This window comes from Nicrophorus vespilloides, unplaced genomic scaffold (assembly GCF_001412225.1).
Source record: "Nicrophorus vespilloides isolate i.1.1-1 unplaced genomic scaffold, Nicve_v1.0, whole genome shotgun sequence".
Taxonomy (NCBI): Eukaryota; Metazoa; Arthropoda; class Insecta; order Coleoptera; family Silphidae; genus Nicrophorus; species Nicrophorus vespilloides.
The window spans coordinates 42110-65780 of record NW_017099686.1 but is presented as its reverse complement, the minus strand read 5'-3'; the positions used below and the strand labels follow the sequence as shown (position 1 = coordinate 65780).

Here is a 23671-nt window from a genome sequence, read left to right as displayed (position 1 = left end):
AGAGTATATATTTTTTTTATTTATACGTTAAAACGAGAATTGTAAGCATTTCACATTTATTAATATCAAAAAAAAAAATCAAAATTTATAGTGTCTTTTAAGTACATTGAATTCTACACAAATAGTATCTATACAGGTAAATATATATATATTTTTTTACAAACAAAAATAATTAATAAATAATACTCATTTGAGATTTCATCTTACAAATCGACTACAAAAAACTGGTATATAAGGTATATTATATATTCATCTAAAAATTTGGTCTTACGTTAGAAAAATTGGTCATATTAGTTAATAAATTATTATTTACATATATAAAATAGCACAAAAAAATGTATGCCTACTTAAGAGATATAAGGCTAAAACACAATTTATTACTAAATTAATAAAGGAAATCAGTTCAAAATTGTGCTACAAAAATAAATACTATATTTGAATTACAGAAAAAAAAAATATTTTGTTATAATTGACATGGACATTTTCATGTTGCTTCTGGTTTCTTGCATTATTATTTTTTTTTGTTACGAAATAAATAAATTGTGATGTATTTTTTGTTTTAGAGTATTAAGTAGTTCACTTATCACAGTTGTTATTTTTGTTACAATAGAATCATTGTTAATTTGCGATGTTATAATTTTATTTTGCTCTTTGCAGCTTTGCCGTTGCTCTCTGCCTCTTCAGGTTTCTTCTGCCTCAATATAAAATTTAAATTGTATGCTGTGTTCACGGCGTAATACACATTTGCATTCAGCGGCAAAATCATCTCTGAAAATACAAAAAATATACATATGTTAATATATATGGTAAATTTAATTTTAAGCAAATTCAAGTACCTTTATCTGGCAATACTTGAGCTAAAGTATAATTGTCTGGATTTCCTTCGAGCCCTAATTTGTACATTGCGTTTCTGATTACTTGCGGCGTCCTTTCGTTATTGCTCAACATAATACTCTTGTATAATACGATTCCTTCTGTTTCCACTGAATTTGTTTCAAATGTCACCTTTATAACATAAAAATCTGGACTGCTCTTCTGCGAATGACTCGGACTTAAAGTTCCTGACGAATTTAAAGGTACCTAACGCAAAATAAAAATGTTATAAATAACTGATTGACGAGACAGTAAAATTATATTTACCTGAAGTTTGTTATCTCTTCCAGAATGTGAACTGTTCAAAGATACATCCAGTGAGGGCAGTGATGAGCTGGAACTGGAATTCGACATTTGCGAAGGGCTTAGCTTCCTTTCGATACTGTTGTGAGGCGAACTGGGCATACTGTCTATGTCGCAGTAGAATTGAGAACTGTTACTACTTGAGTTACTCGCGATGGAATCGTTCTTCTGGTGTCCAGAACTTTTCTTCTTCACTTTACTGACATGATTATTTTGGGAGGGTTCAATTTGGCAACTTAATTGGTATGCCTCCCTATCATCCAAGACCAAGATGGAGTCGAACCATCGATCGAAGACGATGTCCCCAATTAGATTATACGCGTTTGCTGCGCCTTGCAGCAATTTGATTTGAGCTAGGACTTCAAACTCCTTCCGGCGCTTATCAAAATTTATGAGTCCATCCGAAATGGTGTCGGGAATTGCTGTATCTATCATGGTTAGGTCCGTTAAGAACGTGCCCAAGTAAGGAATTGTTCCGAAACTGATGTTCGCACTGTGATTATTCTGACGTTGGAAAATCTTTTGCAATTGCTTATCATTTTCGCCGACGGTGTCTGCAAATTTCGCAGTACCTACAAAACAAATTATTGTTGTTATAATTTGAGAATTCATTGATAATTATAATGTTCATTACCTTCTCTCATGAGTAATTCTCTTTGAGCCCACTGATTGTTGTCCTCGCTGAATATCCGCGCCAATTCGTCGAAAAGTTCGATCTTCTCTTTGGCAACAACCGCCCAGGTCTTCTGTAATCTATAGATGGGGTTGCTCTGTAGACCGCTGATTATGGCTTTCAGACTGGAGAAGTTTTTCAGTACACGCAGCTCCTGTGCTATGTCGATCCAACAAATAATTATGAAAGCTCTGTCTAGAGCTTTATGACCTGGTTCGACTAGAATTGATGATATAACGCGGAAGGAGACGGCGTTGAATTGATTCACGGTGGCCAAGACTGTGGCTGCCTCGTGGGATCTGCTCTTGTCCCTTCTCGACCACACGGCTCCAAGGCATTGATGTGGGACCAACTTCTTGAAAAGATCCTGAGGCGAAATCGGAAAAGTTTGATAAAGGTTTTTGTCTTGCAACAACTTCTGAACACTCTTACCACATCCATTCTCGTTAGTTGCTCCGCAAAGTGCCTCACCGGAACGTTCGGTAAACGGTAACATTTCCATTCGGGCACTGCTGTACGTAAAGCTAATGTGGCTGGGGGTATAAGTAAGGTATCTGTTATTTTAGGTGGTTGCTCTCTACTATATCGGTCCAATCTGTGGCGTACTTTGGCTTCTAATTCGGTGGCTGGCAGATATTTCTCGCAAAAATTCACCAACTGTATAAGCGCTGGATGATGTGGAGACTCTTTGAAATCCTCCGGGTAACTATCTAGCCACACATGCAGAGCAGAGATAAGCGTCCTAAAGAATAAACGATACTTAATTTACTTCTAAACGGAACATTACAAATCCATCTGAATTATTATCATGTTCGCTCATAGACGTATTTACAATCGAAATGGGAAATGATAAATAAATAAACTGAAGTTTGTTTAGATCCACGAGATTTATGCTCGGGGCGCCGTTAAACTGTTTATAATAGGAATAAGAGAAAAACACATATTTTATAATTGAATATGTTTACATTGGAGACTTTATAGCCATTTGGGAGCGATTTGAAAACCGAGCGCAGATGTTATTGTCTTATGCACTAATTATCAGATATACTTACTTTCTGTGCTGTTCATGGTGATCGGGCTTGCCATTTTCTGGCGGATCTGCGAGCTCCTCGTACCTCTGCAGGAGCAGTCTCAGAACTTCCTTTGGTGATGAAAAACTACGGTAAGTGGCTAAAAATACGTTTATGTATGTGGTTTCGAGTTCGCCATCATCGGTTGCCAATGCCTCTACGAGTCTTTTCAAAGTTCCTGCTTTGACAAAACGCACTCGCACCGTCTCCCATTCTAAATGTGATATTTCATCATCTGAATCCTGAAACATAAATAACAATCATAATATTTCTCTCAACAGATATTTTACATAAATAGAATATATATTAAGCACGCATCTAAATTAACTATATTTATTCAACAAAATATACATATTTCTATTACAGATGTAAATTATTAGAAGGAATTCCTCATATGTAAGTTAGATAAAAATTCCAAATATCTATTTGATTGTAGCAAAAACTATTATAAAATTATACATCCTTTACATAAGTATGCACATATTAGGATAGATAATGGATACTTACAGAATGGGAGGATGAGAGACTTCTCGTAGGCCGATGATAGCGAACCTTCTTGAGGTAGACCGTGTATAGAGCCCCATCTGCCTTCTCCTCTCCCCACAAACGCCATGTGGGCTGCTGGAACAAACGAAAGGAAGCTACAGATTTCTCTTCTTTTCTTTACAACATCTCGATACAAATCATTAAAATAAATATAAATATATATATATTTATTATGAAACAACTTTCCCCGAACAGTTTTATTTTAATGCACACTTATTACATTTCATTATTATTGCGTTTACATTCAATGTGGTTTTCACTCCATTCATTTATACAGATACCCGTAATTCAATTACACTTCTCATTCAAATTACGCGCATTTTAATTGCTTAACAACACTATTTTTTCAGTCGCAGTCCATATGATATAATCGTTTCAGAGAAACTGAAAATTAATTGATATAATTTCATTTTATGCACATTCATTTAATTCTTTTTAATAGTTTTATGGCAAAAATCGTAATGAACCAATTGCCGCTTCCTACTAAGAAAAACATAAATTAATAACGTTAAATTGACGGCTTCATTTATGTGTATTGAAGACGCATGTCTACTGTATAAAGTCAACAATTCTATAAATTGAATAGAAAGCAATGCTAATTTAATTCCAAGCTCCCAAAGGCATTATCATATTAAGTCTATTTGTTGTATGCACTTCCTCAATTTATGAATCGTACTTAAAAGCGTATTATATCACACATGTAAGTAATATCATTTATAATTAAAACAAATTGATATCTATTTCGTTTTCCGGATAACATTCGTTTCAAATGTTTAAATAAAATACATATTTAATGGCTACAATCTGTGCCAAAGTGGTCTTTCAATTTCAGAAAATACATTTGCAATACATTACGCTCGAGAAAAATATATAAAAATGTAGTTTGCAGATGAAGACGTGCGCTGGAGATTTGCTGATTTTATCGCGGATGCTGGAATTGCATTAGCAACTCGAACAGAACGTGAATGCTGCTGATGCCAGCAAAAATTGCATTTGTTCCAATTATTCATTGATTCGTAGGGATCTAGTTTGTATGACCTCTCCTTCCAAACAGAAGCCTATTTTTTTACTGATTCCCAACTGCATTTAATCCTCAGAATGACTCATGTGATGCAAAATTCGTATGCATGAGGTCGTCCAAGGAAAACATGCAGATGCACCGAAGTGTATCGAGGTATTCGGATGGTTATTATATTAAAGTAACGATTAATTTCTATTCAAAGAAGTCACTGTTCCATAACATAATTCTAAAGATTTAAGAAAACAAACAAGAAATGAATTCGGTTTCCAGTCTGATGGGATGACTGCTTTTGTTTTCACTATTAAACGGATCAAAAGTGTAAATAAACAAAATAGTGGAAATAGATTGTGCGAGGCATGGATGGTGTATTGGCACCGTGAATCTGTAAGATTAGCGCGAACTGAATGATCTCCCCGAGGAATAATGTCCGCACGTGGACGAGGAGTTACTACAGTAAATGATACTCATATTTTCTGTTCATCCACCTTCGCAGCTCGCAACACTGAATGGTACCATCGACTTGTTTATCAGAGAACAACAACACGCATTAGGTGATATTCATTACACGATGCCTGCTGTTATTATAATAATTATTTTGATTCCGAAAATTCACCGGAATAATAGATTCAGGGAATAATTGATACAATATTCCATGAATTTCGAACGCACGTACAGAAGACGATAATTATGAACGGCTTCCAAATAACACGAGCATTAGTAGGAAGTATCAATTGTAATGCCATTATCGATCCGGCTGTACGTTGAACTATGATAATGCACGTCGTTGTAGCCTTAAGCAGACCGTATAATAACGCACACTTATATATCTCTTTGCACGCACAAGGGCTTCTACTAATTACCTGCAATCTTAAGAATCCTCAGTGCAATTGACCTTTATACACAATCGGACTAACCTTTGGAAACATAACAAACAAAGGAATGGTTTGATGATGTCTGTTACATAAAATGTTACGGACGAAAGCCCTACCCGGTTTCGTACACGCTCTTAATTTGGAATAATACCATGTTATTCTCATTTTGCCTCTAATAATAACAATATTTACATTACTCGAAATAATTCTTCTTCCCAGTCACCAGTTTCCTCGAAATAATTATAACTCATTAAAAACAACCATGATAAGTTAAAATTCTAAATCAAATATACAATTTTAATTAAATAAAAGAGGTGTTGAAGTATAGATAGATTACGACAATGCATGTTATTGAAAATCTCAGAAGATAGTGTATCCCTGTTAACAGACAAATGCGTTAAAGTTCTTGACGTGACCCGGATAAACTTCATGTATGAAGCAAAGCCAACTCGCGTGGAAAATCACTAGTTATTTGAGAAAAGAAAATGAGGAATTCGCCAATTATTAATTCATTAAAAAAATCCACTTTAATTAAGTTCGAGGCTGCGGCTCTATCAGTCAGGAAACATCATTATTTATCTTATGTGCATTGTAATAAAGGAAACATTTCCTGCTTTCATCTCATATTGTCTAGTTAAACGCTTTTAATAACGCTACAAACATTTGATTCATTCAATTAAACATATATCAAATGGTCCAGTATTACTAATAGTTTCACTACTTTCAGTGACTTTTAGTTTGTTATTGATATTATAAACATGAACGGTATCGCATGTGTTCATTAAAATATTGTATTTATTGAGAATTGATGATTACGTATATTGTGACTTGTCAAATCTGTTTATGTAAATGCACGATTGTCAGTGTCAACGTGAAAATGTGACAAGCCGTCAGAAGCACACAACTGTGACATGCTGCTTCTTCTATTTTCATTTGTTCGCAACATTCTCCCAGCGTCAACAAAGAAAAAAGACGGATGTATTATAATAGTTCAAGAAAATTGAAGTTTTCCATGTCTATAATAGGTTTGCGTATATATAGAGCAGTGCATCTTCGTGAATTATAAATAAACGCGACGGAAAATTATCGATCCGCGTTCACCGCATTGGAAAGGTCAAGAAGCATTGCAACTCCTTTGTGAATTCCGAAAACGTAAAGAAACTAGATTTCGACTAACGTTCCTGGCTGAATAATATAATCTCTTACGAAACACGTTTCAGGCGTGCAGACACCTGAGAGATACTAATCTCTAAGTCATTACCATATAAAGTAGAGAGAAAAATTGCGACAATAGTTTTAAGCGTTTCTATTGAAATAATTTTATATTTAATATCAATGAAATTGCCGTCGAATCATAAATTCATTGCGAAATTGATATTTCTATTTTAATTATATTTGATATTATATTCTAATATGCAATGTAATTTCTTCATAGGCCATTAGAAACGTTCAAAAGAAACACTTTGCGTTCGGTGAATAGTTTTGAACTTAATTAACGCGCAAAATCCTTTTACTTTTAAGATGAATATTTACGGAATATATGAGCCACACGAAACTAACGAAAGCGAAATGCGGCACTCAGCAACGCATAGTAATTGAATAATTAGGTTTATAAATAAACCGGTTGTAATTATTTCTTGAATCTATAATAATATTACTTGTTTTACCTCTAAACTATACAATTATATCAACATTTAGTATCGATTTCTGTTAAAAAGATTTTAATGTACGTTGAGTTACTGATCAAGATCTAAATTTGTGATTGTTGCAACAAATAATTTATATTTGTAGCAAGAAAATGATTATATGAAGTTAAAAAATCTGTTTCTTTTTTTCTGAGATATTTTAATTAGGACATTTAGAGTGTTCTCATTAAAATTAGTAAGTTTTATATGTACATTTTCACACAGCTTAATTGTAACTAAAAAAGAAAACAATTATTTATGTAGTTGTTTTATTTTTTATAATAACCAAAATTCCTAAAATATACCAGACTTTTCGAAACCTCACAAAAACAGACTTGATTACTTTGATATTATGAAAACCGAACTATAGAGAATCGGGACTGATCAAAGCCGCATGATAATACTACAATCTTAAGAATCATATTTGAACAAATGTAATAACGTGTACGAGTGGAATACTTTTGTTTAGAAACCTATTACTGTCCTAGTGTAAAGTCCATTTTATTTAATTGCTAGGAAAAACGTCGTTTTTTGCAACAACAAAAGTGTTCAGATTGTAATTGTTGTAATTAGTAATCTATGCATCTACATATAACTGCAGGTTATTTATGTTAACAGTTTAAATAACATATAAACAAAAACATAAAATCTCTGAAATGCAAATTGGAACAAATTCAAGGAAACGTTAGACCTTCGTATAAAATATTTCTATATTTAGATATAAAGCAATTGAGATAAATTTGTTGATATATTTATATTTCATAAATAATTCAAGATCCAGATTGCGTTGAGTGTAGTTTGCTGGCAGAGCAAGAATTCATACACTTCGATGTGTGCATTTTTTTTCGTATTAGTGCATTTCTAAGATACCGTGATTCAAGAATTTGCATAGCCTATAAATAATATAAACATTTCTTGGAAAGTTGACGAACGCCGGACGACATTCCTGCATTTGCATCCATCTCGCTCGAACACGTTCAGGTAATAATCATACCAGTTAGTTTGTGCATAAATTAAACTTTATAGAGGATTGCAATTAGCAAACACCGAGGGGAAACAGCTGAAGATGTAGTTTGTACCAGTCTGCGAGGAGAAAATTAATTTCAGATAAATGCACCCTCGAGTTACATAATTATTATTTAACTAAAATTAGATTCAAGTTTTTTTAAGAAAAAATACAGAATCTTCATTTTATTCAAAGTTACAATAATCACGTTCATACTAAACTTTTAGAACTTTTAGACACATCACAAAAAAATGAATCGCAATACTTTCAAAAGTATAAAAATCTAAGTATTTTCACGTTCATAATTGATCATCTAAATAAAACTATGCAAGTGACATGAATTAGAATAAAAATAGAATCTTCAAAGTGTTTACAAAATTCAAAAGTTTCCGGGCAACGCATAAATATGCGAGGGAATGAAAAAAAAAATTGGTATCAAGGGAAAATAAACCAGGTTATAAATATTTAAGAGATGTACTCTTTTTTTTTACATACATTTATTATGGTTATTAGAATAATAATCTTTGAAGCAGTGACATAAAAACGTGTTATTCCCTCAGCACATGTTTCCGAACTGAAAAATATATATATTTTCAGTGGAAACGTAAATAAATACTCCGGTTTCAATGTCAATCGCATAGCAGCTCCAAGGGCTAAGTAATGAATACGCAATGCTTACGATGGGAAACCAAAGAACACTAACACTTGAGACTGCATCGTTATTATATATTGATCCATGCCCGAAAGGCGTACAAACCAACCCCTATAGGAAATTACAGTGAAACAGAAGATGCACTGTACTAAATGAAAAGAAAACAGAAAGGGGGAATGAATCTTTCCATTTTATTATTGGATATCCTAACAGAAGGTTCGTTTTATCTATTTATAATTAAATATATTTTATTTTTAAAAACTTATTATAAAATTGCTATTGATGAATAAAAATAAGAATTTTTTGTGTGTAGAAGAAAACTCTAAATGAGTTCAAGTAGCTAATATTCAAGTAATGTTAAAGAGACCTTTTGACTAGAAATTTCTAGGAAAACAAGTCATAAATCCACGTAAACAAGTGGACCGACACGCTTGAACTTTGCTTTTAAAATACAATCAAGATTTTATGGAAGAATCGAAGTCGCGGCGCTGTGACGTAACTGAAATCAATAAATTTGGAACGTCTCTACCTTACATTCTAAGTGCAACTGTATACTTTATAACCAAAATATAGTTTTTAAATCATGTCTTATAAGTTATAACAAAGAAGCATTTCTTGATGTCAATGCCCTTTAAATCAGATATTTCGCCTACTAAATTTTAACAGTTTTACAAGATGATTTTGGCAGCGTTGTATATTTGATAGGTTGCGTGTTATTAATAGTCGGTTTTTTTTTGTACGTTCAAATGGATTGTTTTGATTCGAGTGGCGATTTATTACGTAGCTATGATACATACAATGAGTGGAAACCTTATAAATCTTTTTCTGCGGTGCACGTGAAATAAGAACTATGATTTTTCTTAAGTTTCGTTCAAATAAACAATGGAATTTGTAATTTGTGGCCAACTGCTGCTGCTGTGCGTCACAACTATTGTTGCTAACAATGGCGTTCGTTCAGAAGTCGGTGTAGAGAATTGATTCTCCAAATATCGTCACAGTTTCGCCTATGATCACGTCGCAACATTAAACATAGTCCACATAATGTAAACAAAAGAAACAAATCAATACGGAATGGAAACAAAAGTAGAATATATTTGCTTTTTCTATCATTATTAAGATTATTTATGTTTATGTTAAACTAAAAATAAATATGAATTTACTTATAAATATGTGCCTCATTTTGAAATAATTGTCACGATTAACTAACAACCTTCAATTAAAATAACATTAATCGTAAATCACTGTAATCTAATTCTAATTATAGTTTTATATATGATTTACTTTTACTTATAAAATATTGTTTACAATTATTATGTGAAGAGAAGGATAATAAAATGAGAGGAATTAAGCTAATCCAGATAAAATGTACCTTTAGATAGCGTATCTGTTAGTTAGTTAATCCGAAAAGAAGTAAATTTGTGTGGGAACAAGTAAAATATTGCGATGAGACTACTAAGTGGGTGCGCCCAGCAATTTTATCATTGCTGCAGAAAAGGTTGTTCCAATCCAGATTACAAACAGTAAAGAACTATACATTGTGTTGACTATAATCTTACATAGAGAAATCAACTTTGAATTTGATTTTTATATATTATTTCTATTAAAAAATGTCTTATCGTCCGAACAATTCTGTATTGCAAATATTGATTAATTTTAGTAAATGTAGATTTAAAAATTGGCATACGTTCTATAAAAATACAAACAATATGCTAGTTTAAACATTTACTTTACTCTCCCTTAATGTAGGATATCATCTAACTTTGTAAGATTAATGGTAAAAGCTTTAATATAGAACAGGGTTTATTTTTTACACACCCCGAGCATATCATGTTTCACGTGAGCAGTCTGTTCTAATAAAACAGTTAATATCTATACTCTTAACAAAGGAGGGACCATGGTGAAGTAAACACGCATTGTATAACCTAATCAGAAGCAAATGCATTATTTTGTAAACGTTAAAGCTAAATAATTATATTAGATACATAGACAAATGTTCTATTAAATAATGTAATAGAATGATTGTATATTTACAAAACAATAAATCAGAAAAACAGTGTGATGTATTATTGTTTGGAATTCTAGTAACTGCTATGAGTAACAAACACTTACGATGTACCAAAACTTCATCCTCAACTATGTCAACAATTCAGCGACGTCGCAAGAAATAATTAAACGTTACATAAAACTTCAGGAGGATTTTAATTAAAACCCGTGAGCACACACTAAACGCACAAGAACATTTACGTTGAGAATCAGACGTCGACGCGACAATTACTAACATACTATGATATCAGTCAAAGTGTCGTGCTCTTTATCAATTCTGCGTCATGTGTTTGTATACACATACTCGCAAATAAAAACATTGTGATTTCTTCGACCGCAACACTAAGTTTACTCGATTAACCGAATAAACAAAACTTGGAATTGCAGTGATATCGCTTTAAATAGAAATTCTTGAACAGCTGTAGCATATCAGTACTAAATAGATAAATTCGAAAAGATGACCTTTTTTGGTCTCGCATTTCTTTAATGGTCTGCGTACGATTGTACCGATGATTTGCTGCTTCGCGCTTTCACGGAAATTGTCCAATCTGCAGTTAAAAAGAATTGCTGGAAAATCAGCAAGAATTGGATTTCATTTCCAACTTCTAAGCATTAAGAGAAATAAGTTTGAGTGCATTGTTTGAAATTATCGAGCGTTGCGTAAGCAACAATTAGAAAATTATCATTGTAATGACGTTGTTGCTTTTACGATTGTTGTTAATAATATGATAGAGAAAACGAATATGAAAACGTGTATTGAACATTAGTAATAATAAATCCAACTTATTTTTGTTAAGAAACTAGTTTATTAAATAATATTATAGTTAATTTCTTAGAATCCACTGATAGGAGTGCAACATTTTGTGCTTCGGGAATTCCGTCGAATGACGTGACCTGAAGCAATTCCAGCATAAATACCGAAGATTATATTGAATAATCGTTGTATAGAGCTAAAGCAGTCTGCAAAAATCTGAATGTAATCGCAACTTTAATGGAGAGTTAGTTACTTCAATTACAAGAAGCAATTTCTCCGGCACGCCCATGACATCCTATACATTTATTAGTAAATTAATTGGATTGGATCTATGAAAGGCTTCATTGTGCGTGCGAAATGTACAATGCATGTAACATGTGCATTCGAAGAGAAAAGCTGTATTTAAAATAACAGATTAATTATAATAGAAGAAAAAAAAAGAAGTTTAATAGATTATTTCCTTCAGTGTTGACATTTACGAGGAATTTCCTCCCTCGTATGCAAACGCATTAATTTATATAGAAAGTTGCAGTGATCTTCAATGACACAGTTCACCTGTATCCTATTGATGCATATGAAATAATAATAGTAACAATTCCGAGTTTCCTAAAGAACGCAATTACTTAATCCGTAAATTTAGTTTTGATTATGGAGCGATCTCTCATCGCAACCGAACCATTCCGCACTCAAGCAAATAAATACAATGGACTATTTGAGATCTTATTTACGTCTTGAGATTGGTTATAAATAGCTCAAGGGGTTCAATTCTGGAAGTGCAGAAGATGTAACCGGAAGGTAATTACAAGATTCTCGAAAAAAAGAACAAATTACGAGGACAGCTTTAATCGAGGCCAATTGGAAAATGAATTTCGTAGAATTACGTGTAATGATGACGATTTGACGCATTTGGTTGTGGCAGGTGCATATGTATGTAGTAGAGAGTGTGTGGAAATCTATCGATTTCTCTATTATTTTTATTTATCTTTTCGTCGGATTCTCTCCCCCAACATGCCTTGATGCATGCCGTGTAATACGATGAAAAGGGCAGTGCTCGAGACTTACATGGTTACCCCCACCGATTTCCGCACGTAAAGCGAAAAGGGAGGAAATGATTTTTATCGCTGCAAATACACCTTGCAAAACCCTTTTTTATATGATGGAACTTATCAATATTTGTTTACTACAGCTACTACTTTTTTTTTAGATATCGATTAGTAAATTTAAGTTTGTTATTTGAAAATGATTTGATTGAGAAGGCCAAATTATCTAATGATAACAAGTATAAACAATTTGTTTAAATTCTTGGTATATTCTCTTCGTGTTTAATGTTAACAAAATGAGTAAACTAATGTTGATTAGTTTACTGACCAGATGCATGCAGCTAGTAGGAGGGTGAGTTAACTGAAATTGTGACAAGCTTATCTGGAATGTTTAATTGCAATATGCGGGTTTCCAATTTGTGATGTAACTAACGCACCACGGCGAGCATTTGAAAAATATGATTTGTGCAAAGGTAAATAAATAAATAGATCGTTTTACATTAATGCGCTTTTCTATATGCAAATTGCGTTTATATAATTGATAGAGTTGTATCGCAGCATTCCCGCATTGGGATAGTTTGGAAGGTAAGTGAGCTTACCTTTATGTACCACTTAGTGTTGTTCTTTTTATTGGACCTTCTGGAGCTGGTGCACGCGGAGAACCGGAATTTCCCCTTGGGACTAGAATCTTTAGTGTTCAGAGAAGGACTCAGACTTCTGCATTTCGATGCAAAAAACTTGGTTCTCTCTGCTACACTGTAATAGAAGTCTTGTTGGAATGTTAGGGTAGTCGCAGTGGGCAGCAGCATCATAAATAAAAACGCGGGTCTTCTCGTAATTCAAACTCTGCACATGGCTCAACCGGATGATGTTTGGTTAGTTAGGGTACGCAACTTTGGGGGGTGGAATGTCTTGTTGATAACAATGTTAGATGATGAGCACGTTTCCAAAATCAATAAAACATTTGATATATGTGGTATGTCCGTCTTTATGGATGCGACAAGTGGAACTGCCTGAACTGCGGTCGCCCGTCTTTCTAAACCGTATGCAACTGAACCTGGTACCGGAGTGTGGGTGAGGGAAGATCAGGCGCAACATAATTGACGGAAAATGGTGATGGGGACGCATGCGCCCGTACCCCCCGTGTGTTTTCACTAAGGGGTGGCTCCCTTAAATTTATGTTACGGGCCAATCCCTCGTAAAAAGCCCTCCGAATTCAAATATAGATTCGGTCTCCAATATCCACAGATCTCCACCCGAATTGTCCATCTACCACCAAGATATATTGCCACAATAACCAACTCGAATTGGCGCCCTGAGTCGGCTTCTCGTCCATCAACAACAGTTCATTTCGTCCGGTGCTAGCATAACATTTTTCCTGCAATCTTTAACCTGCTACTTCCTTCAAAATTCATTCCGGGGCATCGGCCCAAGGCTATTATAGTTATAAAACATGATGTGGGGTCCGGTACAAAGTTGATGTTTAACGCAGCATCCTACTTGCTCTTAATTACCAACACCTACCTCAACGCTTTAACGCAGTACACTTGATTACTTAACTTATAATTACATAAACCACAGAATGCAATCATAAAATTAAATCCAATTTATTATAAATTTTTCAAAGTAATAGCTTTGCAATTGGCATAGTTAGTTTCAATATTCATAAATAAAAATATGTAGCCGACTATTAAAATACCACTTATTTTCAAAACCCTTGTCTCAGAGAAGAAAAATAAAGAGGTATTCGTTAGTAAACTCTTGGAAATATTAGGGGACGTCCTATTTATATCCATTTTTAATAGCTTTATAACCATTACTATTGTAATACCGAAAGTTAATGGTTTGTTTCCAAATATTTGTTTTAAATAATCATTATCGACAAAATACCAAAAAAATAACATGGATTAAAATAAAGCATATTAAATAGTTATTATTCTCAACACTAGTTGGACCGTTGTGAGGCAAAGGACTCTCCGTATCAAAAGGTAAAATTTTCCTTTTTTTATCCCGAGAAATGTTTAGAAAACCGATTGAGTATTTCTAAGTATTTCGGTAAGACTTCGTATGGCACAATGCAATATGAATTTGGGGGTCCCAGGCAAAAATTGTTTGGGGACCATAAGCAAATTGGAATTTCAACCGTCATAAATTGAAGAAATTTTAAAAGAAATATATTTTTATTAGATTTTAATTCAATTATTATAACAAATCAATCTTAAGAAGTAATATAGATTAAATGATGTTAAAAAAAATAATCTAGGAGCGTTTGATGTTATTGATTATATAAAAAATAAATAACAGTAAATATCCTTGAATGGTTATAGGGTAAAGAAAAAGCAAATGCCGACTGCATGGGTGGTGGGAGTGAGTAAATCTGTTCATTATTTATGTACGGTCCCCTTTTTACGGATATCATGAATTCGAGGGCCCAAGAGTATCTTGCATTATTAATAAACGAGTGTGGAGTGAAAAGGGTTGGAGCTGATGTCCATAAAATCTGAAAAAGTGGGGCTCTCGAGATGAGACTCATCGAAAAAAAAAACGGACAAACACGACCGAAACTTATAACACACTTTGTGAACGCGCCACTTTTATTCACACATAAATTCAACAGGTTTATATATCTATTTTTTTCACGGACCAAATATAAATACGCGGAAGGAAAGAAAGAAAGAAAGCTACATACTCGCAGACGACGAATGAAGTCTAGTGTAGCGAATTAAGTGCTCGAAGAGTTGTGAACCTTTCCCATTTTTTATATCTGTTCTGGGTAATAATCACATTGAAATAATGGCACCCAAACGCAAATGAAATTAAACAAATTATGTGTTTATCTCGAAATTATACGTAAACGTTAGTCAGAACATGAGTCAAGATTAAAAATATGAGTTGTATTATTTATTTTGTTTATGTGGACAATCAACAACAAAAAAAATCTTGAAAAGTGAATGCGATATTTCGCGAATATCGATAGCTAACAACATATTATTAAGTACGTCAATGTTCTATCAGAATTACTTCTCTAATCAGTCCACGCTATATAGCATGAAGACATGTACTGGAATTCCAAATAAAACATTGACGTATTTCGACAAACAAAGAGCTTCAATCGTCTCCAATATTATCCTATTTAGACTGTTTACATTACATTTGTTATATAAATCCACATCAGCTAAATAAAAAACCATCAGTAGGCGGAATGCTTATTTTCGCTTATATAATCGCAATTTGATGACAGGAACTGGTGTGTTCCAACGTTCAAACTACAATCCATCACAAGCAAATCAACGCAGCACAAAAGTTTCCCATTAACGTTGCATACAGCTGAAATTCAATTACTTAAATTTCGTACAAGTATTGTTACAAATTCCGAAGTGTATTCAATAATCTATTGAATTTATAATTAATGACGTAGCGTTGAAGTTCCTTTTTTTTTGGTACGTCTACAGTTTGAATTATGCTCGAAACCTTGAGACCATGTAATTACTTACTGCATTCATCAGAAAAGAATGATGATGATGTGACGGATTTAATTGACGCTACTTTTACCATCGACGCCGATTTCCAAAACTAATTTCATCTTATAGAAGAAAAAAAGAGAAAACGTCAAAGAAATAATTGTTTAGTTTTACGTGTTTGCACGCAAAGATTGTATTATTTTTGTCAAATTGCAATGGGAAGCAAGAAGCAACCCATGTTACGTTCGTGTTTTAAATGTTGAGGTAATTTGATCAATGCTCAATTTTATTTCAATTTACTTTGAATCTTTTGTGTTGATACTTTCTAATAGCATAGACATTCCTTAAATGCCAGATGTAATAATCTTCAGGATTCAAGCACTGATCTATATATAGAAGATATTACGATATACTTTCTCAATTGCTACTTTTAATTATTAACACAAACGTGGGTATTCAATTCATGAAATTTAAAAATACCCTGTTTATACATATGTAGAGTAAATTAAGGACATTTTCAGTTAACAGGAAGATGGAAATCCCTGAAAATATGAACTGTATATATGTCTGTACAAATATTAAATGTTAATTATTACTCATAAACATAATTCATTGCCAATACGCTACTTCATGTATACAAATCAAAGTTGATTTTAGTCTTTCCACTTTATTATTAACACAAATATTAGTGTATTCAATTTTCGAAATATTGCAATACAAATTATCGATTGATCATTCAATTATTAACACAAACTTGGGTATAATTCAATTAACAACATTTAAAGAGAATATTGAAATTCCTCATACAAATGGTCAGCATATTGTGACTGCATTATAAGATTACAAATATAAACTTAAGTTTAAAAAACACTGGTATACAATACAACTATCTAAAAGGTATTTAACCAAAAATCCTTGAGTATTAAGAGATTAAATAAATCCATAAATTACGGTATTAATATTCAAATTGAGATTGTATTTTGCACGATTGGATTTTACCTTGAACCTTGTAAGTTTAGAAAATCGATCTGCGACGCTCGCTCTCTTTTCCTCTCTCTCAAAGACAACGTCTTAAACTAAATTATTATAATTTTTTTCTTAACATCGAATTGCAAAATTCCGAAAGAAAAAAATGTACGCGCATACATAATTACGCACGCCTATAAACAATAGTTCATTTTTCTCTCTCCGAATGTGAAAGGAAGTACACAAAGGACGTGACTGGAATGATGAACTTTCAACAACTAAATCCCACACAGCACACAACACAATCATTCTTATGATAAAAGAGAGAAGAAGAAGTAAAAGAAATATGAAGATATTTAACGAAGAAATCCGTCGCAATATGAAAACATTTCCATGCAGAAATCGACACTAATTGAATCGGAACACTTTCTCAAGCTTTAAACTATTTCAAATACGCGATTTTCTCCATTGATATCTTCATTTGGTTGTTTATGGCTTACATATTACACATATACTGTTATTAGCGCAACATCTTGTTACTTACACTGGTTGGCATATCTATAACTTGTCACATGAAATTTGAATATTAATAATTTCGTTGGTTACAGGTATAAATTTGTGGGTAAAGAAACTACCTTGTCCTTATTTTGTAGGGTTAATGTTTGGAATGTAAATAGAAACGTAACGTAACAAAAATATACTGACCAGACTATCCACATCGTTCATTTTTTCCTTGTCATTTTGATTTTGGACTATTTTCTTCAGTTCATCATATTAAACTCCTTTTGAGTGAACTCAAAAAAATCAGTGAACGAGACACCGGTAACTGTCACACATTTCGCAAGTACACCACAATTTACAATGTTAATTACTTCCAATTTGCACGCGAATTTGTGTCAGATTTTCTTTTCCAATTGGCTAATAGCTACGACTATATATATTTTTTTTTTCTATACATATATATATCTCTTCGTAATCTGTCCTACTGTCAATGACTGTCAAACTGTGACAGCTGTCAGGCTGTCACGCCGTTCGTATTGGACAGTTGTTTGTATACACGTTCATTCAATGTATCCAGATTTATTTACTCGCGAGAAATTGCACACATCCCCCGTCACGAACCTGCAGAACTCTTCCGATGTTAGCACCAGGTTCTTGTTCTTCCACGACACGACTGGTTATTACTATTGCTGATAGCTTTCACTGAGTGACGTCACATTTTTTAATACTTAGTGGACCATTGGCTCAGGATGGCGGGGATCAAGAAAGTGAATATTTTTCGTTGTTGTGGAAGAGCCGTGGAAAAATATCACAGAAAAAAGTAACTGTAAAATGAATTAACACGTGTAAGGAGCGCATTTTACGTGCCGATCAAATAAATGACTCTGGAACGATGTGAAAGGCCTAAACGTTCTTCAATTACATGTTAATAAGATGCATCAACAGTATTCATTAGATGTTTTATCGAATTATGATATAAAATTAAATGATGTCTTGCTGATTTGGTTGCATACCTGCCTTCTTGATCTCTGCTTCTGTAGGTCCGGAACGCGGTAAAACCAATTCATGAATCACCCTTAGTTACAGTCTGCCAATACCAGCCTATACTGTTACATAGAACTTGTCACAGCTATAATATGTATACCTGAAAGATTCCAATTCAAGGCCAGACTGTAGGGCATTGAAGTCAGGGATTGGGACAGTGGTCAATTTCTACCTGTTTTACGAAAGGATAAAATTTCGAATGCACCAATGATTAAATATAGTATCAACAACAAGTGGATTAATTCACAGAAAATATAGTTTAAATCTGTATTATAACTTGATTTACATTTATAAATTAACGAAAAAATAAAATATAAATAGATTGAACTTACGAATTCTGAACTATTAAAGCTTATCGTTTTGAAATAACTTATAATTATGGTTTCAAGTTAAATACAAATTAATTACAATTTTTTCTAATTTAAATAATAGTATTGTTTCCATTATTTATTGTTAATATTAATTTACTTATTAATGAGATAAAGCTGTTTGAAATTTTGATGTGTTCCAATTGGTTGGATGGTTTTGAAATTTGTTGTGGCGCAACTGATTATTAGTAGCTGCAGGTGCATTCGAGTTGGCAACGATGTATTATTACTCATTTATCTCCACTTTGGGTTTTGTGTGGTACTAAATACATCTTTTGTTGTATTTATTATTTATTTATAAGCTGTGATAATTCCCTTTTTATTATCCGTAATGTGCTAATTTTGCCCAATACATTTTGTTTCGTCTCGTTGTGTTTTCATTTGTTTTATGATGTCTGGTAAGAGTGGTGATAAAAGGATGGAGCAGGAATACATTGAAAAGATGCAATTTATGTCACTAAATGGTCAGGATGGTGATCCAAGGTATGGGAGGATTATCAATAAGCCAGAATCATCAACCTACCATGACAAACAAAGGTCGATGGGAGCTATTGAGAGCTTCACTGTTGAACGGAATACAACACCCAATCATGAATATAAAATGTATGAACGCAACAATATTATACATAGTTCCAAGTTTGCAACCCCTAAGCAAGTGGAAACAATTGCTGCACAACAGAAGATTGAGGAGAATGATGTTTATGTGCAATGTGCCAAGCCTCAGGTAGCTGCAAGTCCAACTAGATCATTAAGCAATGTTTCTCAAACTTCTGGAAGTCCTAGAACAAGTGTGGCTACAAATGCACCTTTATATGAGAATATTGAATATTACAGTGGTAGACCGAACAATGCTCCTTACACTTATCGAACTGGTAATTATCATAATATTATTGTTCAATAAATATATTTATTTATATTTTAGGACAAAACTATTGCAAAGCACAACCTCAAGTACCAACTGGATCAAAACATGTAACATTAACTGGTGATGCTCCACCAGTTTATGAGAATGTACATGATTATCACCAAGCAGTTCCTGGACCCCAAGTAGCTTATGGAGCTCCTCCCCCATATCCCAATCCAACCTATCAGCAACCAAATTTCTCACAGCAACAAATGCAGCAGCAACCTGTCTACTCAGTTATGCAAGCTCCCAAGCAGACTGCAGCTGTACCAATGCCTGGTCCACAATCTCCATCATTTTTCCATAATTCTCCATCAAAATCGATGACTAAGCAGCAGCTAGATGAAATTAACAGTTCTGACTATGTATGCATGACTGGAAATGTGTCTCAAACACTCAGCACAAATACGCAGTTTCAAACGTCAACAGCTAAAAATTATTACCGTGGTCCAGATACTGGCATTGCCGGTGCCCCAACTAAGCCTCATAAAGAATTTAAGCCAAGTCCGCCGCCGAAGATGGAGAAACCCGAACCCAGAGTTGCGCCGAGTCCTACACCAAGTACAACTAGCAATAATAGTATTAAGTTGAAAATGAGCGGTAAAACTTTGTTGCCATACATCGTAACACCAACGAAACCACGGGGACCTACAGAGGCTGAAAGGAAAATCGAGGAAATGACTAGACAGATTGAAGAGGAAATGGAGAAGCATGAAGAGGAGGGAGAATATTTTGGTATAATTGTGAATATATAAACATTATACATTTTTTGTAATTGAAACTTGTTTAGGTATTTGCCATACATGCCAAGAAAAGGTTACTGGAGCTGGACAAGCTTGCCAAGCTATGGGTAACTTATATCACACAAATTGCTTCATCTGTTGCTCTTGTGGAAGAGCATTGAGAGGTAAGGCCTTCTACAATGTTCATGGAAGAGTCTATTGTGAAGAAGATTATTTGGTAAGTAGAGCCATGCATCATTTATTGGGTTTAGTGAGACTAACAATATTCCATTAATTGAGAAGACTGCAAAATCGTGAATTTTATTATTATAACAATTTTAGATGGTTTTTTATCTAATCTATTAAAAAAAGATAGTATCACATCTATTATTATCCATTTTGTTGTATCTTATATGAAGCTTTTGTAAAAATGTATACATGTCTAGAATATTTTGTTTGTTTTTTATTATATATATATTTTGCAGCATGAGCTATTTTATTTGGAATCAAGTTGTGAATGTTCAGTTACAATGCATGAAAATAATTATATTAACAATCAATTCAATGCTCTAATGAATGGTAAAATAATTTCCAAATTTAAATTGATTGATTCACAATGCGTATTCTATATTACTCTTACTTTTATTTATTTCTTTGATTTTTTATATTCATTTGTTTTGACTTTTATTTTCATTTGTTTGATTTTTATTTTTTCACTTTTTTATTTTTGCTTTTCTTTTTAATATTCTTATAGGGTTGTGAGTTATCAATTCCTGAAGAACCGAAGGTACGTTTTTAGTTATATACCTTTTTACAAAAGCTCCGATAATATTATAATTGATAATTCTTTTCTCTTGTGGTAATAAATTTTGATAGATTTATGAACAAAAATATATATTGGAGTGAAATATATTAAATTTAGAGTAAATTAGTATTAAATCATTTAGTTGTAGTAATTATATTCAGTACACATATCATTTTATTTGTGTTGAGCGTTCTTATTTTATTTTTACTAACTTGATTATTTTTAATATTCAAATAGAATACGAACGTCGTAATATTTTTGTAATTAATACATTCATGACAAAATGTGGGTAAGAAGCTGTGTAAATTACAATACTATGCTTTGTTTACAGTACTCTGGTTTTCAACAAACTGCTGAGAAGTGTGCTATATGTGGACACCTTATTATGGAAATGGTATATAGAATTACATTATATAAATAATCACTTGTAATAACAATTATAAATTTATTAGATTTTGCAAGCTATGGGAAAATCTTACCATCCAGGTTGCTTCCGTTGCTGCGTCTGCAACGATTGCTTAGATGGTGTACCATTTACAGTAGATGTCGATAACAAAATATATTGCGTCAATGATTATCACCGTATGTTTGCTCCCAAATGCGCAGCTTGCGGAAAAGGTAAGAAACTGCTTTCTCATCGATGATTTCTTGCGAATAACATGTTTCTGTTGAAGGAATCACCCCAGTCGAAGGCACTGAAGAAACTGTAAGAGTAGTTTCAATGGATAAGGATTTCCACGTTGATTGTTACATATGCGAAATGTGCGGAATGCAATTAACAGATGAACCCGATAAAAGGTGTTATCCTTTAGAAGGAAGACTCATGTGCCGTGGTTGCCATATAGAACGTTTGCAACACACTCCAAGACAAATGCACCCAGTTGCAGCCACATACCAATACACTGGACAAAATTAAAATGAGATAAGCGCAAAAGAAAATCTGGCGGATAATTTGAATACACTTACAGGATACTGCCAAAATTGATGTTAACGAAATATTTTATCAGTTTAATTATTAGGTGTTATGCTAAATATAACGAAATTTTATATACATAATTTATTAACGCATAGACATTGCAATCAGAGCTCAATATATGAAATAATACCTAATTTCTAATATTATTTTTTTATTAATTTTAATTCAAAATTATTTTTTATATTTCATTTTTTTTTTATGTATAATTCATCTGTGATACCAATGAATTTATTTTTGATCACAATGTACTTTTAAATATCCTTTTTATTATTATATTATATAAATATTTTATTATTATTATTTTTTTTTTAAATTGACTGAAAATTTTATTGGATTGAATCGGTGAAGATGTAATAGTTATTAGAGCAAAAGGGATTTTTTATATTTTATTATTGAGTATTATTCGTTCATTCCTCTCGCTTCTGAAGAATATACAATATTAGTAATTTCTAGTGTAGTTCTGTAGTACTGTTGACAAATAAATGTTCAAGTCTATACAAAATTTACCTTTATTTTTTTTTTCGTTTACAAATGAAATGAAGCTATACAATTGTGATCTTCACTTGATTAGACCTGTTCGCCTTAGATACTTTATTAGTATTGTAGATACTGTAAGGGTAGTCAGGAATCTCAAAGGTGTAGCAACTTTGAAGAAAAGCAGTGAAATTGCTATGTTACCCATATTCGAGGATTGCACCCTGTTTACGTATTCTACAGTTATCAGAGGTAGTTTTGTCATTTGGTAACCAATATCTATACCACTGCAATCATTGAGCTTAATAATATAGAATTAGATTGTAGAATGATTACTTACTTTACGGATAAACAATACGCAAATGCGAATGTTAAAGTTGATACAACAAGGTGCACTGGTAATACTACATACCAATACTTTTTACCCATTTTTTTCAAGTATCGCAGACGCTGCAGTTGACTGAAATTTCGGTGATGCAATGTGCCGACGATAGGCTTGGCATTGCAGGTAGACCTCGATTGTATCAATCCAATTCGAAATAATTTTGACAATTTATTGACGTTACAATTTTGATACATTATTGCAGTGATCGACATTGAAAGATAAACATGCCTATCACTTTAAATCAGCCTACTACTAATACATTCTTTTTCAAATAGTTTCTTAGTACAGTGGAACCTCGCTTTACGAGTTTAATCCATTCCAAAATTTCGATTTTTACTCGAATAGTGAAACATATTCGAAAATATACATAATACGTGTACTCAAGTTTTAAAAATGAAGTAGCAGGCGCACAATCTGGGACTTCTCATCGTCACTCATGTGAAACGTCGCTCGTTAAGCGAGTCATTTTTCTTACAATTCATTTTGATCATTAAGCGAAATGCTCGTTATGCGAGGTTCCACTGTAT

The 23671-nt window shown here is 33.0% G+C and overlaps 2 protein-coding genes across 3 annotated transcripts; one reads left to right on the top strand and one right to left on the bottom strand.

Moving 5' to 3' along the window:
• Positions 1-289: 289 nt before the first annotated feature.
• LOC108565228 (ral guanine nucleotide dissociation stimulator-like 1) lies at positions 290-13620 on the bottom strand. Its single transcript, XM_017924571.1, has 8 exons — positions 13138-13620; positions 3427-3540; positions 2902-3161; positions 2282-2591; positions 1811-2216; positions 1141-1748; positions 837-1080; positions 290-768 (listed from the first exon to the last, which is right to left on the bottom strand). The coding sequence occupies exons 1-8, from the start codon at positions 13348-13350 to the stop codon at positions 632-634; spliced, it is 2292 nt and encodes a 763-aa protein (XP_017780060.1). The 5' UTR covers positions 13351-13620; the 3' UTR covers positions 290-631.
• A 5463-nt stretch (positions 13621-19083) lies between these two features.
• Positions 19084-22409, top strand: LOC108565227 (LIM domain-containing protein jub). Of its 2 annotated transcripts, XM_017924569.1 has the most exons (7): positions 19084-19750; positions 19801-20517; positions 20573-20742; positions 21259-21291; positions 21641-21703; positions 21762-21927; positions 21984-22409. In XM_017924569.1, the coding sequence occupies exons 1-7, from the start codon at positions 19267-19269 to the stop codon at positions 22223-22225; spliced, it is 1875 nt and encodes a 624-aa protein (XP_017780058.1). In that variant the 5' UTR covers positions 19084-19266; the 3' UTR covers positions 22226-22409. The 2 variants fall into 2 exon arrangements, with proteins under 2 accessions (XP_017780058.1, XP_017780059.1); XM_017924570.1 differs by lacking the exon at positions 21259-21291 and having other exon boundaries at positions 19085-19750.
• Positions 22410-23671: the final 1262 nt, after the last annotated feature.

What these genes read in the sequence shown, in the direction of transcription:
- LOC108565228 (XM_017924571.1), bottom strand. Translation starts at nt 13,350, where the DNA reads ATGATGCTGCTGCCCACTGCGACTACCCTAACATTCCAACAAGACTTC. An exon ending in ACACTAAGTGGTACATAAAG is followed by an intron (nt 3,541 to 13,137) that starts GTAAGCTCACTT and finishes CGTTTGTTCCAG; the next exon opens with CAGCCCACATGGCGTTTGTG. An exon ending in TCAAGTATTGCCAGATAAAG is followed by an intron (nt 769 to 836) that starts GTACTTGAATTT and finishes TTGTATTTTCAG; the next exon opens with AGATGATTTTGCCGCTGAAT.
- LOC108565227 (XM_017924569.1), top strand. Translation starts at nt 19,267, where the DNA reads ATGATGTCTGGTAAGAGTGGTGATAAAAGGATGGAGCAGGAATACATT. An exon ending in AGAGGAGGGAGAATATTTTG is followed by an intron (nt 20,518 to 20,572) that starts GTATAATTGTGA and finishes AAACTTGTTTAG; the next exon opens with GTATTTGCCATACATGCCAA. An exon ending in ATGCGCAGCTTGCGGAAAAG is followed by an intron (nt 21,928 to 21,983) that starts GTAAGAAACTGC and finishes TTTCTGTTGAAG; the next exon opens with GAATCACCCCAGTCGAAGGC.